The 14,415-nt window shown below is 43.3% G+C and overlaps 2 protein-coding genes across 16 annotated transcripts in view; both read right to left on the bottom strand.

Annotated features, from left to right (window-relative positions):
- The window catches only part of TOM1 (target of myb1 membrane trafficking protein), a 49,886-nt gene extending 47,921 nt beyond the window's left edge, over positions 1 to 1,965 (bottom strand). For 6 of the 10 annotated variants that reach the window (XM_033232764.1, XM_033232763.1, XM_033232757.1 and 3 more), the window contains exon 1: positions 1,792 to 1,919. In XM_033232764.1, coding sequence (XP_033088655.1) covers positions 1,792 to 1,843 — 52 coding nt within the window. In that variant the 5' untranslated portion in view covers positions 1,844 to 1,919. Of the gene's footprint in view, positions 1 to 1,791 lie in introns of all 10 variants that reach the window. The other 4 variants (XM_033232759.1, XM_033232755.1, XM_033232761.1 and 1 more) reach the window with 4 other exon arrangements.
- A 3,660-nt stretch (positions 1,966 to 5,625) lies between these two features.
- Positions 5,626 to 14,415, bottom strand: part of HMGXB4 (HMG-box containing 4) — a 41,725-nt gene continuing 32,935 nt past the window's right edge. For all 6 annotated transcript variants that reach the window (XM_033232751.1, XM_033232752.1, XM_033232750.1 and 3 more), the window contains 4 exons: positions 13,849 to 13,954; positions 12,264 to 12,433; positions 7,899 to 8,021; positions 5,626 to 7,404 (listed from right to left, as the gene is read on the bottom strand). In XM_033232751.1, the coding sequence (XP_033088642.1) occupies positions 7,360 to 7,404; positions 7,899 to 8,021; positions 12,264 to 12,433; positions 13,849 to 13,954 (444 nt within the window). In that variant the 3' untranslated portion in view covers positions 5,626 to 7,359. The remainder of the gene's footprint in view (positions 7,405 to 7,898; positions 8,022 to 12,263; positions 12,434 to 13,848; positions 13,955 to 14,415) is intronic.

Genomic DNA, 14,415 nt, shown 5'->3' with positions numbered 1-14,415 from the left:
TTTGAGAGGGCAGTTCCTCTCCCTGGTTCAGGAGCTTCCTGGTGTGTAAATCCTGGACTGCCACCTCCCCCTTGGAGAGCACTGATGACAAAACCTCGGAAGAGCCACCAACAGCCACGGTGGCGATTACAACACAGAGCCGGGTCGACAAGCTTTCGTGAGGTTTGGCAAGACAGTAAGAATGGAAAGAATGTCTCGTCTTAAAGTTTTCCCAGTATGGACTTAAGACGAAAAGTCATCATCAAAAAAGATAAAGAGTGATTTCATGGAAATGTGATGGTTTCTTCATGCAAGAATGGGGAACACCCAGACCATCCTCTGGAGAAGTGTGGCCGTTTGGGTCAAGGCATGTTGGCTCTCACGGTGTTGGTGTCCAAGAACGAGCACCTATGAGACCTACTGCCCAGCGATTTCCAGGGATTCCTAACCTCCACTTGGTGGTATCTCAGGAACAATGTGGGTGTGTAAATATATACATGTATGTATGTGTATGTATATGTACATGTATGTATGTGTATATCTATATATGTATGTGGGTGTGTGTATGTATGTATTTCAAGAGATGGGATCTCCCTCTATCGTCCAGGATGGAGTACAGTGGCGCCATCAGGGCTCACGCAGCCCTGACCTCCCAGGTGCAACCAATCCTCCCAGCTCTGCCTACCGAGTGACTGGGAGCACAGGCACACGCCCGGCTAATTTCTGTATTTTTTGCTTTTTTTTTTTTGTAGAGACGGGGGTCTCGCCATGTTGCCCAGGCTGGTCTCGAACTCCTGGGCTCAAGCGATCTGCCCGCCTTGGCTTCCCAAGCTCTGGGATTACAGTCGGGAGCCACTGCGCCCAGCCCAATGCTAATAAATACTACAACTGTTTTTTTTTATATGGCACTAGCCACGTACCATGCATTGTTCTAAGTATTTCACATTTATTAAGGAATTTAATCTTCACAACAAGCCTACGGAGGTAAGGACCATTATTACCCGCCCATTACAGGTGAGGAAACCTCCGCCCAGGGAGGCTGCGTCATAGAACTATAAGTATCCTGTCACCAGGGTGCAAAGAACCACGGACCAGCACCCAGGCGCCAGGTGCCCTGGGCTCGGCTTGGCTTGAGCGCCAGGCTGCCCTACCTACGGAGCACCGAGGTGGGCTGACCGGGAGGGTTTCTCCGACCACTTTCTGCTCAGGTTCTCAGAGTCTGTGCGGGTCCATTTGAGTCGAGATAAGAGCCCAGGCGGACACGTCCTGAGATTCGGGTCTGTGAGGCCTGGCGGCGGGCTGTCTGGCGCTGGGTCCCCACTGGCCAGTCGCCCCCAAGACGCCAAGTCCCGGGCTTCGCGGTCCTGGGAGAAGGGACTTCTAGCCTTTCTCAGGTGTCCGTGTCCGGAGAGCCCGGTGAGCCAGAAAGGAGCTGGCCAAAGCCCAGGCGGCGGGACCCAGCACAGCTGCCCGCCCACTGCCAACCACGCAGTCCCTTTAACCCCGAAAACTTTCTCCCTGGATTCGGGACCCCAGCAGACACACATTGGCTGCGCGGTGGGCATCCGGACCCGCCCTCTCTCCTTATCTACTGGCTGTCGTATACATCGATCACAAGCCAAGGCTTCCTAATGGCCCAAGTTCTTGTCAATCAAGAGTGGGAGGAAAGCTGGGCGGGGCCAAGTCGGAGAGCTACACGCCAGCCTCATTGCCCTCCCTGCCTCAGTGACTAGGCACCCGGAGGCTTCCCAGGGGACCGAAGCTGGGTGCGGAGCAGCAGGGCGGAGGTGTGGGGGGGCTCCAGGGACTCACCGATGCGCTGTCCCACTGGAGAACTGAACGGGTTCCCCAGGAGAAAGTCCATCGCTGCTACCGCCGCTGCCACCAACCCCGGGAATCAGCTGACAGCAACCGCCAGCGCCGCCAACCGTCACGTGACGCACCCGAAGGCCGGCGAGGAGGCGTGGGCGGAGCGGTGGCAGAGCGGAGCTGGACCACAGGCCCCGCCCTGACGCGCAAGGGTCCCGCCCCCGAGGCGGAGGGCGATGACCTCATCGTCGCTTCCTAGGCGGCAGCGGGCGTCACGCACGACGTAGAGCCTGGGGGCGGGGCCCGGGAAGCGCGGTCCCCTTTAAGCCACGCCCCTGACCTTTTAGGGCGAGGTGTAAAGGACCTTTCACGTATTTGGGAAACTGGGTCGTAGACCAGGGAAGTGACTTGGGTGAGATTACACAGAAGCCGAGACTCTTAGTGTCACAGCCCTTAATCCTTGGGATCTCACTGTGACTGCACACCTACCCTGGGTGACAGCCTCTCTGGGCTGCTGTCTCCTTGCCCCGATAGGACTCTTCCTGTTTGATGTCAAGGTCTCCCTGCTCCAAGATGCACCCTGCTTGCAGCCCAAATTATCTTACCTTAAAGATGTAGTCACGAGTGGGGCTTTGATACCCGTCTCTGCCATACATTTACTGTGTGAGCCAAACACAGCTCCTATTTTCTCTAGATACTGGAATTAGATCAAGGACTCGTAAGCATTTTAAAAAAATATTTTATTTAGGTCACAGTCTCCTTTGAGAATTTGGCAAAAGCCATGAGCCTTTCTGAAGAAAAAAGGCAGCGATAGAATTTTGCTTATAACCTCAGGGAGTTTCTGGGGTCCCTGAAGTACAACCGTGGACCCCAAGCTAAGAATCTCAAAGGCTTTTTCCAGCTTTGAGATTCTAATCTCTTCAGCCTTCCTGGCTGTGTGTGGTGTGTCTGCTGACCCCACACACTAGATACCTATCTATGGGTTATGACCTTTTCTTCTGACATGTACTCCAAAAATACAATAACCATGGCCTTAGTAGTCTGGCTACTGTGGGTGCTTTAGTATTTATTGTAATGTTTGTGGTTTTTAAATCTGAAAGACTAGTAAATTGACTGCACAAATTCTGGATGATAGAAAACCTAAATTAAGCGAGGCGCGGTGGCTCACGCCTGTAATCCCAGTACTCTGGGAGGCTGAGGCGGGCAGATCACGAGGTCAGGAGATTGAGACTATCCTGGCTAACACGGTGAAACCCTGTCTCTACTAAAAAATAGAAAAAATTAGCCAGGTGTGGTGGCGGGCGCCTGTAGTCCCAGCTACTCGGGAGGCTGAGGCAGGAGAATGGCGTGAACCCAGGAGGCGGAGCTTGCAGTGAGCTGAGATCCGGCCACTGCACTCCAGCCTGGGCCACACAGTAAGACTCCGTCTCAAAAAAAAAAAAACCAAAAAACAAAAACAACTCCATGCAAAATGATTACTATATAGCTATTCAAACAGAAATGGAACTATATGGATTTATGTATTTATTTATTTTTAAAGACATACTGTCACCCAGGCTGGAGTACAGCGGTGCAACTGTAGCCCCCATCTCCTGGGCTCAAGTGTTCTCCCACTTCAGCCTCTCGAGTAGGTGGGACTACAGATGCATGCCACCATGCCTGGCTAATATCTTTTAGTTTTTGTAGAGATGGGGTTTTGCTATATTCCCCAGACTGGTCTCGAACTCCTGGCCACAAACGACCCTTCTGACTTAGTCTCCCGAAGTGCTGGGATTACAGACATGAGCCTCTGCCTCTGGCCAGTATATGGATTTTATCAACACAGTAGATAGGGATGTAAATGGCAAACATTAAGTTAGTACAAAACTGATTAAAACTGTCTTAAAAAAGAAGTGTGCTAATAAGGAACAAACTCATTTAGTAAAAAGTGTTTCAATTTACTTTTTCAAGAGTTTTAGTAATATTAATATCATGCCTTACTGAGGGTTAAAATGTTCAAATTTCTTAAGACTGACAGTCTGCATAAATGTAATCTATTAAATCCTTTAAGCGCTTACAGACAAAAATCAAGATAACCTTGCCTTCAAAATTTAAAGACAATAGTATGACAAGAGTGAAAGCCAGCTAGATAGCTGAACAATGCAAAGATTTCAGATGGCATTCCTACAATCACATTTGCTCGGGACTTGAGATAATGGAAAGCATACTGATGAATTATATACATGATTTAAATCTGAAAGTAGCTTGGGGTAGAAAAGAGCCTAAGGTTTGAGATCACCTGTTCCACTGTTCTTATTCTGTCTTTGCCATTTACTAGCAGTATAAACTTGGGAAAAGTACATTTTCGCATCTATAAAGGGAGATAACATTCATAAGGCTTTGTGGGGGGATGAGTGAGACAAAGTGTGCAAATCACTCTAACAGTCACTCAGTGATATGGTAGTCTCTTCCTTGCTGCCTTTCCATAAGACATTAACCTTTTAATTGATCATATTATTTCACTATTTATGACTTTTAACACCTTGTGTTTGCACTGAAATTTTTACCTTGAAAGGTCTTATCTCCATATATCCAATGTTCATATTATTAAAACATTCATGTCAGGCTGGCTGGCTGCAGGTCTAGAGACAGGGAAGTGACTTTAACACTATTCTATAGATGGGACTTTGGAAGCCTATCAAGATTAAGTAACTTATCAACAGCATTACTGACTAAGCCAGGACAGTACTGAAACGTATCATTTAGCACATGATTCAGATGCAACCCTTATATAAGATTAACAAACATTTTCTTGATTTAGGCCAACACCATAATGCACATAGTTTTGTTTGCCAATAAATGGAGGTGCAGTTATCAGATTCACTAAATTTACAGTCTGCAAAAGAGAAAATGAAAGCCTCTACAATGTTAAAATTAATAGAAGCAGAGTAAGGAGTATATTAGGAAAATGGCTAAGATTAGAAATTTAATCTCCATTGTGGGTTGATTCTTTTCTTAAGAAAATAATGGTAGAATAGAGTGAAAAACAGGTTTCATAATTTCATAGCAACTGTGATTATCATGATTAGGGAAAAGACAGCTGAGACTGGACTACAAATATTAAAAATGTGATTTTTAATAATATAAGTACAAAATTTTATTTCTTTATACAACTGTAATGGGATTTGGATGAAACCACTAGAATTTATTTAAAAAACAAAATAAAACAATGATATAAAAACTGCAAGAAGGTCTGAATCCAAAGTTTTTCCTCTAATAGTACCAAATACCACAAGGTACAGATTATTATACAAATGTGTACAAATTTTAAATACAAATACAACAGGGCTGGGTTTCAAAGGAAAACAGACAAAAAGCAGGTCCTCATCAGGATTTCATTAATGTATACAAATGACAATGCTAGGATTAATGTTTTCCTGTACTATCCATGTCTTCTCCGCCCCTCCTAGATACCCTGTGTCAAACAGGAAACTTCCAGATGCAGAAGAGGCATGGTACAATATTCTTTTTTTTTTTTTTTTTTTTGAGACTGAGTCTCGCTCTGTCGCGCAGGCTGGAGTGCAGTGGCTGGATCTCAGCTCACTGCAAGCTCTGCCTCCCGGGTTCACGCCATTCTCCTGCCTCAGCCTCCTGAGTAGCTGGGACTACAGGCGCCTGCCACCTCACCCGGCTAGTTTTTTTTTTTGTATTTTTTAGTAGAGACGGGGTTTCACCGTGTTAGCCAGGATAGTCTCGATCTCCTGACCTCGTGATCCACCCGTCTTGGCCTCCCAAAGTGCTGGGATTACAGGCTTGAGCCACCGCGCCCGGCCCAATGTTCTAATACATGAAATCAACTTAAGATTTCTGTTCCTCTTGATTTTGGTTCCCAAACAATCCTGTTTCTTTCTCTGTATTCCCAATTAAATCTCAAAACTGCTCTGAGCTGAGAAAGGGATTCAGCAGCCAGAATACCTTTAAGCAACATAGCCCTGTGACAACACTGGTGGGGAGAAGGGAAGAAATTAAATAGGATGCAGACGGGCTACACTGTCCCCGAAGATCTACTTTGATGCTGCAGTGCTATCTAGGCCAGGAGAAGCAAGCACAGTTAGCTCAGAGCTTGGTGCTGGCAGAGAATCTCACACCAGATTTAAAAACCATCCTGAAGTGCTCAACTGTCTTCTTTCCAACTGGGAAGCAAAAGTCTGGTTCTCTGGAAATAAGGGCAGCTGGGGATGGTAACATTCCTCTTTATTTTACTTTCTAGACATTATTGAAGCCCATGAAGTTCTTTGTAAAGAATTAGAATCCTAACACGATTCATTTTTGAGGTAAAATACCTTAAAATGTAAATGATTCAGAGTTTTTGGAACAGATCAGGAGGAAGGAAGGACAGAGGGAAGGAAGGAAGGAAAGAAAGAAAGAAGGAAAGAAGGAAAGAAGGGAGGGAAGGAAGGAGAAATGACAAATCTGTATCTTCCACATGCTGTTGCTGGTGGAGGCTTTTGTTATTAAATTATATATACAGAAATTTACAGGATAAATTAAAATCTAAGAGATTTTAAAGAGTTAAATACACATAATTAAAATACACATTCACACACATAAATAAACCTACAAGAGAGTGAGTTTTGTTTTGTTTTTGCAATTCATTTACATGTGGAATGCAGAACACTGTGTATCTGCCCACCAGGGGAACCGATAAGATGAATCCAAAAATCATGCTGGGCAAAGTTTATCCATAACCACCAAGTAACTAAGCAGCACGGCTTGTGAGGACTTGGTGGTTAACTTCATGCCGCCAGTGAAAGACACTAGCTCTTAGTTCTGCAGACTAAATATTCTGGGTTAGCTCAGAATGTATGGAGGTCCAACTGGTGGCACTGACAGCTTCACCCTCCAAGGTGTTTTTTGCTGCCAGGGCTCACAGAACTCCTTAGCCTCTGTTGAGGCCGCCAATGGTACCAATGATTACAATAAATTTTGAGACATGGACACCTATACAGTAGGAACTGGAATGAACCCATACTCAATTCACCTAAGCCACCTTCATAACTATAATGGGAACAAATTTTATCACCTCCCACCTGGGTCACTTCAAATTGAAAGGCTTTGAATTTTCAATCAACTGGCATCTTCCTGTTATCTTTCCTATTACATATTTCAGACTAAGACAGGTAAGGCAAATGGTCAGTGATGGGTCTGGAGGTCCAACTGAGTTTGGAAAATAATCACATTTTAGCTGTCCATAAAGAGATGCGCTTGGCACCCAGAACAAGCCCCCAGCCCCCAAGTTACATTGATTTTTAAGGCAGATTTATCCACCACAGGAGAAAAAAGAATCCCAAGCCTGTATTCATGCCAAAATTTCCTCTTGGCTAAACCTTTGCCATTTCATAAAATTATTAAAAGCAAAGTAGTTACAGTCTTATGTATATATTGTACATTATATATATATGTATATATGTATGTATAGATATAAAAATTTAAAACCTACACCCAGAGGCCAGTGAAGGAATCTGGAACAGTCATATATACACAAACCAGCAATGGTGTAGGATAAGGTTTCTGTCCCAGGATTCTTTGCTGTCACAGTCCAGGCATGATGTAAGCAATGTTGTCTAGTGTGTTTGACTGCAAAAAAAGGAAAAATGTTCAACTGAAGAGTACTTTACCTTGGTTTCCTGACATGTTTCTTTGTTCAAGGAGAGAGAGAAAAAAAATCAAATGTAGTTAGAAAAACAGGTGAGAATGAAGACGGCATCCTGTTGTTTGTTATGCTAGGAACTTTTCTGCTGACTTCTCCCATTAATCCTAGTAAAAAAGAGGGAGACAATTCCTGTACCGTCTTTGGGTGTAGAATAGCAAACAGGAAACACAGGAATTGCAGTACCTCAAGGACTAGAATGCTTCTTTCTTAAGCACTATTTTGGTAAATGGCTTGTTTTCTAGTTTCAGTGAAAGCACAGCATGCATTTGATAATATAGCATCATGTTCCGTGAGCTAACAGATGAAGGAAGCACTGTGTGTCACAAAGCCTTATGAGCCTGTGTCTGACAGTGTTCATTAAGGCAGGGCATCTCTGATGCCCAATGGGTCTGACCCGAAAAACCCAGGGAAAACTCACCAAGACCTGTTTGGGACAGCCGTTCAATTCAGGTAGCTGTGTGGTGAGACATGCCAAGGGGCCAAGGGCACAGATAATGGAATCCAGAAGCACTGACAGACTGCCAGACACAGCCACCATACCCTGAAAAGGAGAGGAGGTTGTCGCTTGAGTCACACTCCTGATGCTCTTTCTGTGTTCGGGCTGACTTCCTCACACAGCACTTTAAATCCTAGGCAGTTCTAATCTTACAATTCGAAACTTTATAGCAGAAATGGAAAGTTTACTCTGATAACTCTGCAAGTTGTTTAGAAAGAAAACTTTTACAACACATTCCCAGGTTACCTTTCTATAATCCTAGCTCATCTTACCTTCTATGTGACCTTGGGGAGGTCAAATACTTAACTTCTGTCTCTTTAACAGGAATAGTAAAAAATGCTTTACTTACTCTGGAGAGCTGTTGGTAAGATTTGTGATTATGTATGCAAAGTATATCTGTTATAAACTCCACAAATATAGCTCAGATGTCATTACTATGAGAATCCTATAACCCTACATGTATGTAGCTTTTGATAGCTGATGATATAATTTTTCTAGGTTGAGTTGTTCACTCTCAAAGAGAGGTGAATTTGGTTCAAATTTTAACATTTTATGTAATTCATATTGTCTAGATATTTGTGACTCAAAGAGATAAGAAAGACTGTTGCTACTGCCCAGTTCTTGTATAATTTGCTTTAACTAGAAGCACTGTGAGGATACGTCATGTTGGGAAGCAGCACAGCAGAGTCCTTACGAAAATGAGCTCTGGATTCAAGACTGCCTGGGTCCAGATCCTGGCTCCACTATTCACTGTTTTGTACCTGGGCAAGTTGCTTACTATGCTGTGCTTGTAAAACACTAACAGCATCTGCAGCAGATGGGATTGAGATAATAGATATAATCTACTTGGGATGGTGCTTAATGCATGGTTAAGTACTCAAAAAATATCAGTAATTATGACTATTATTACCAACATCTTGCATTTCTGGCTGTCTTTTGGGTCTCTCCTTTTGGATATTTCTCCATCTCAATATGCTGTAAGGAAGAATAACCTTCCCATCCAAATCTAGCCCTCCTTTTAGCATCCATTTCTCTGCAAGTCACCATCATTCACATAACTGCCCAGTTTCAAGGCCTAGCCATCACTGACTCTTCCTTTCCCTCATCCTCCTTGTCAACATCTTCCCTCTATACTTTCTGAGGGCAGCAGTACAGTAAGAGGTTAAGAATCCGGACCTTGAGGTCACATTCCAAATTCAAGTCTCTGCTTTACCACTTAGGGGCTGAACTCTAGAGAAAGTGACTTCACCTCTTCAAGTCTGTTTATTCTTCTGTAAAATAGGGGGAACACAAATTCTGTCTTACAAAGCTGCAGTGTGAATTAAATGATGTAATTCATATTGAGCACTCTGAACCAAAGTTGGGTAAGCATTCAATAAAATGTTACTATATAGGGAAGATAATAGCTAAAACCCCCAAAATATAAGTAATTAGCAATATTATTCCATTACTTTTGCCCTGTAGTTATTTATAGCTAATTTATCTTTGTCACATCTAGACTAGGATTATTGTTATAACTTCTCCCCACTTCTGGTCTCTTTTCACTTCCAATCTAAAACAAAAGATATTCTCAGAGAAAAGTAAATGAGAGCTCTGATCTCATCCCTTTCCACTCTAAAAACCCCTGTAGTTCCCCAACAGTAAAGTATACACACTTCAGAATGAAGTCCCTCTGCAATCTGGGTTCTAGCCTTAACTTTCTTAAGATACATATATATATATATGTATTTTTTTATTTTTATTTTTTTGAGACAGGGTCTCACTCTGTTGCCCAGGCTGGATGGTGAATGGAGTGCAGTGGTGTGATCTCGGCTCACTGCAACCTCCACCTCCCGGTGGAAGCAATTCTCCTCCCTCAGCCTCACAAGTAGCTAGGATTACAGGTGTGCACCATCATGACTGGCGAATTTTTGTATTTTTAGTACAGACAGGGTTATGCCATGTTGGCCAGGCGGGTCTCAAAACTGTTGGCCTCAAGTGATCCTCTCATTTTGGCTCCTAAAGTGCTGGGATTACAGACATGAGCCAGAGTGCTCAGCCTCTAGCCTTAATTATCTAACTTATGCATTGTATGTTCTAGTTTTACTGCTAAAATGATGAACATTAATTTACTGTTGAACATATTATTTTGATAATTATATGTCCATTATGATGTACATTAAAAAAATAGAATATAACCCTTGAGATGTCATGAATGTCATATAAAAGCATAGACAAGTTTATTTAAATAAAACTGTAAAGTAAATAATAGTGTAAGTGGTATGTGGAAATTGTAAAATTACGGGGATCTATGCAAATGATTAAATTCAGGCCAAAAGTGGATTAGAGGGAGAATGGGGAAAAACTGCTAATGGGTACAGGGTTTCTTTTAGGGGTAGTAATATGTTTTGGAATGAAATAGTAGTGATTCACCAATTCTGTGAATATACTAAAAATCACTAAATTCTGCACTTTAAAGGGGTGAACTTTGTGCTTACTAAACTAAATGGAAATATCTGGGAAAATTCAGAATATGCTTAAAACAAATCGTTTTTACTTCTAACTTCTTATGAAATTAAGAATGATTAAATATGAAAAATAAGTAAGGTCACAGAATATTTCTTCTGGAAATACCTATATCCATTCAGCTATCGAGCCTATATGAAAGTGCTGAAGTTCTTTTGACTCCTGCTAAATTTTTTAGAAACTAGCCAAATAATTGAGATACAGCTTCAGCTCTTGTGGCTTTTGGCATTTTATTTGTTGAATAATTCAATTTCCACACTGAAGCAAGTGATTAGTTTTACATTCCTACACTAATTTCTTAGCTTAAAAATGGCTTTAGTAGCTTAGACTGGCTTCTTTGCTGAAATGTCTTACTAGAACTTGGTAGAAAGCGGAATTACTATACTACTGAGTTAGCTAAGGGGACAATATAGTTAGAAACTGAATATGGTGATAGAAACAAAACACGACAGCTGTGCAGGTTAAGTGATTTTTTGAAATCGAAGCTTAAAAGGACAAAAATCTCCTTAGGGCACATAGCACTGTATAATTTAAGTGCAGAGTACTGGAGAGCTGGGAACCTTAACTTCTCCATTTGCTACCTATTTTCAAAATAGAGGAACTCTTAATCCCCTACACAATTGAATCTATTCAAGACTTTGCTGGAAATGCACAGAAAAATGCAAAGTCTCTTAGAAGTAGATAGAAGTAATCAGAACTGCTATGGAATTTGTACTCATCGTTTTTCTTGCCTTTTTGTTTTTGTTTTTTTAAAAGAGATAGGGTCTTGCTCTGTCACTCAAGCTGGAATGCAGTGCACCAATAATAGCTTACTGCAGCCTTTGAGCTCCTGGGCTCAAGCAATCTATCTGCCTTAGCCTTCCAAGTAGCTGGGTCTACAGGTGTGCACCACCATACCTGGCTAATTTTTAAATTTTTTGTAGAAATGGGGTCTCACTATGTTGCCCAGGCTGCTCTCCAACTCCTGGCCTCAAGCAATCCTCCTGCCTCAGTCTCCCAAATTGCTAGGATTACATACATGGGCCACCGTGCCCAGCCGCCATTGCATTTCTTCTTTTTTTCTTTGTGATGGAGTCTCACTCTGTCGCCTAGGCTGGAATACAGTAGAGCGATCTTGACTCACTGCAACCTCCGCCTCCCAGGTTCAAGCGATTCTTCTGCCTCAGCCTCCCGAGTAGCTGGGAACACAGGCGCGCACCACCACGCCTGGCTAATTTTTGTATTTTTAGTAGAGACAGGGTTTCACCATATTGGCCAGGCTGGTCTCGAACTCCTGACCTTGTGATCCGCTGGCCTCAGCCTCCCAAAGTGCTGGGATTACAGGCATGAGCCACCACGCCTGGCCTCATTTTTATTCCTTTTAAATTTTTTGAATATATGTATTTTTTGAGATGGAGTCTCACTATGCTTGCCAGGCCAGTCTCGAACTCCTGGCCTTAAGCGATTCTCCCAGCTAGGCCTCCCAAATGAGGATTACAGGCGTGAGCCACTGCGCCCAGTCTCCACTGCATTTTAAAAAAATAAAAATAAGTTACAGGGTATTCCAATTTCTTTTTGTGCCATTGTTTCAATAGGATATCATTAGTGAAACTTTGAGAGCTAATAGGTAGACTGAATATCTCTATAGATATTTCTGTTATCATCATATCTTCTATATCACTGCATCCTGAGTACCTGGCATAATTTAGCATAAAGTAGATGCTCAATACATGTATGTAAAATGAGTGAATGCATCCAAATTATATGGGAAACTGTAGTCATGCTGCTGATAGTTGTATTCACCTCAGTTTCCTGCAGACGGTGTCCAATGAGGCTTAGGGACTCTCCCAACAGCTGAAGATGAGCAGCAACATCAATGGGCTCTGTCTCAGGGGCTTTGGCTGGTGAGGCTGGTAAGAGCATGGTGGTGGGTGGGGATTTCTTCTGGGGTGACAGTACTCCTACAGAAGAGGCTGAGAACAGAGCAATGAGGCAGACAGGTAAAACTTGCCTACAGCCTTGAACAACACAAAATTGTTCTTCCTGATTTTCCCTTTTTATGAACTATACCAGGCATTAGCAAAATTGTGGCCTGTGGGCTAAATTCAGTCCATGGTCTCCTTTTTTTTTTACGGTCTGTGAGCTAAGAATAGTTTTACATTCTTTTTTTTTTTTTTTTTTTTTGAGACGGAGTCTCGCTCTGTCGCCCGGGCTGGAGTGCAGTGGCCGGATCTCAGCTCACTGCAAGCTCCGCCTCCCGGATTCACGCCATTCTCCTGCCTCTGCCTCCCGAGTAGCTGGGACTACAGGCGCCCGCCACCTCGCCCGGCTAGTTTTTTGTATTTTTTAGTAGAGACGGGGTTTCACCATGTTAGCCAGGATGGTCTCGATCTCCTGACCTTGTGATCTGCCCGTCTCGGCCTCCCAAAGTGCTGGGATTACAGGCTTGAGCCACCACGCCCAGCCTAGTTTTACATTCTTAAAGGGTTATAGAAAAACAAGAATATGTGACAGAGAATGTGAGAATGCATATAGCACACAAGGCCTGTAATATTTACTCTCTGGACCTATTTTTTTTTTTTTTGAGATGAAGTTTTGCTCTTGTTGCCCAGGCTGGAGTGCAATGGCATGATCTCAGCTCACCACAACCTCCACCTCCCGGGTTCAAGCAATTCTCCTGCTTTGGCCTCACCGGTAGCTGGGATTACAGGTATGCGCCACCATGCCTGGCTAATTTTGTATTTTCAGTAGAGACAGGATTTCTCCATGTTGGTTAGGCTGGTCTCGAACTCCCGACCTCAGGTGATCCGCCCACCTTGGCCTCCCAAAGTGCTGGGATTACAGGCATGAGCCACTGTGCCTGGTCTACTCTCTGGACCTTTTTTTTTTTTTTTTGAGACGGAGTCTCGCTCTGCCGCCCAGGCTGGAGTGCAGTGACCGGATCTCAGCTCACTGCAAGGTCCGCCTCCCGGGTTCACGCCATCCTCCTGCCTCAGCCTCCCGAGTAGCTGGGACTATAGTCGCTCGCCACCTCGCCCGGCTAATTATTTGTATTTTTTAGTAGAGACGGAGTTTCACCATGTTAGCCAGGATGGTCGCGATCTCCTGACCTCGTGATCCGCCCGTCTCGGCCTCCCAAAAGTGCTGGGATTACAGGCTTGAGCCACCACGCCCGGCCTAGTCTCTGGACCTTTAAAGCAAAAGTTTGCTGACTTCTGCTTTACATTTTCTAAATTTGAACATCTCTTTTGGTAGCCTGTAACATTCAGTAATAATACCTGGGAATCAAGGTCCACTTCTAATATTGCAAGCTTTTTTCCCAGTTTCTTAGCAAGGAAGCAAAATTCACATGCTTTAGAGAAAAGCAGGAGGGGGATGTGGTTACTACCTTTGACTTTCATGGAACCTTCTGAGCTGGATGCTTTCCTTTTCACAGTTGTGGCTTCTGCTTTGTTCTGTTTGTGCTGCAGATACTGAGCTTTTTGCTTCCAAATCTGCAATCACATCAGTGAACATTAAAATAAATTTAAAAGGACGAAAAAGTAAAAGGAAAAGAAGTTATGAAAGAACAAAATGGAGAAAAGAAAGGCGATAGTAGGAGGCAGGCAGACAGAGGGTTAATGCTAACTTTTAAGCTGGGGGTCACTGAACTGACTTCAGACAGCTAGCTACATTCATATCTTAGTAGAGAACTATAAACATTCCTCAATGCTAATGGTCAAATCTCGGCACTGATTTTTAGATCACTGTAAGTTGAAATGTAAAATCACAGATTAAACATCTGGCTCAATATAATGTCTCTGTGGTTCTTCCAACCTGCTGGTTGGCAATACCAACACAACAGCAGGATAACAACAACATGGAAAACAAAAACTAAGGATAATCTATCTGGGTGAAAAATAGTTGTTCATCTAGATGACATAGTGCTCCTATATGACCTTCATATCATAAGTCT

The sequence above is a fragment of the Trachypithecus francoisi genome, unplaced genomic scaffold, assembly GCF_009764315.1.
Source record: "Trachypithecus francoisi isolate TF-2019V2 unplaced genomic scaffold, Tfra_2.0 Lachesis_group14, whole genome shotgun sequence".
Classification (NCBI taxonomy): Eukaryota; Metazoa; Chordata; class Mammalia; order Primates; family Cercopithecidae; genus Trachypithecus; species Trachypithecus francoisi.
This window is presented reverse-complemented; position numbering and strand designations above follow the sequence as displayed.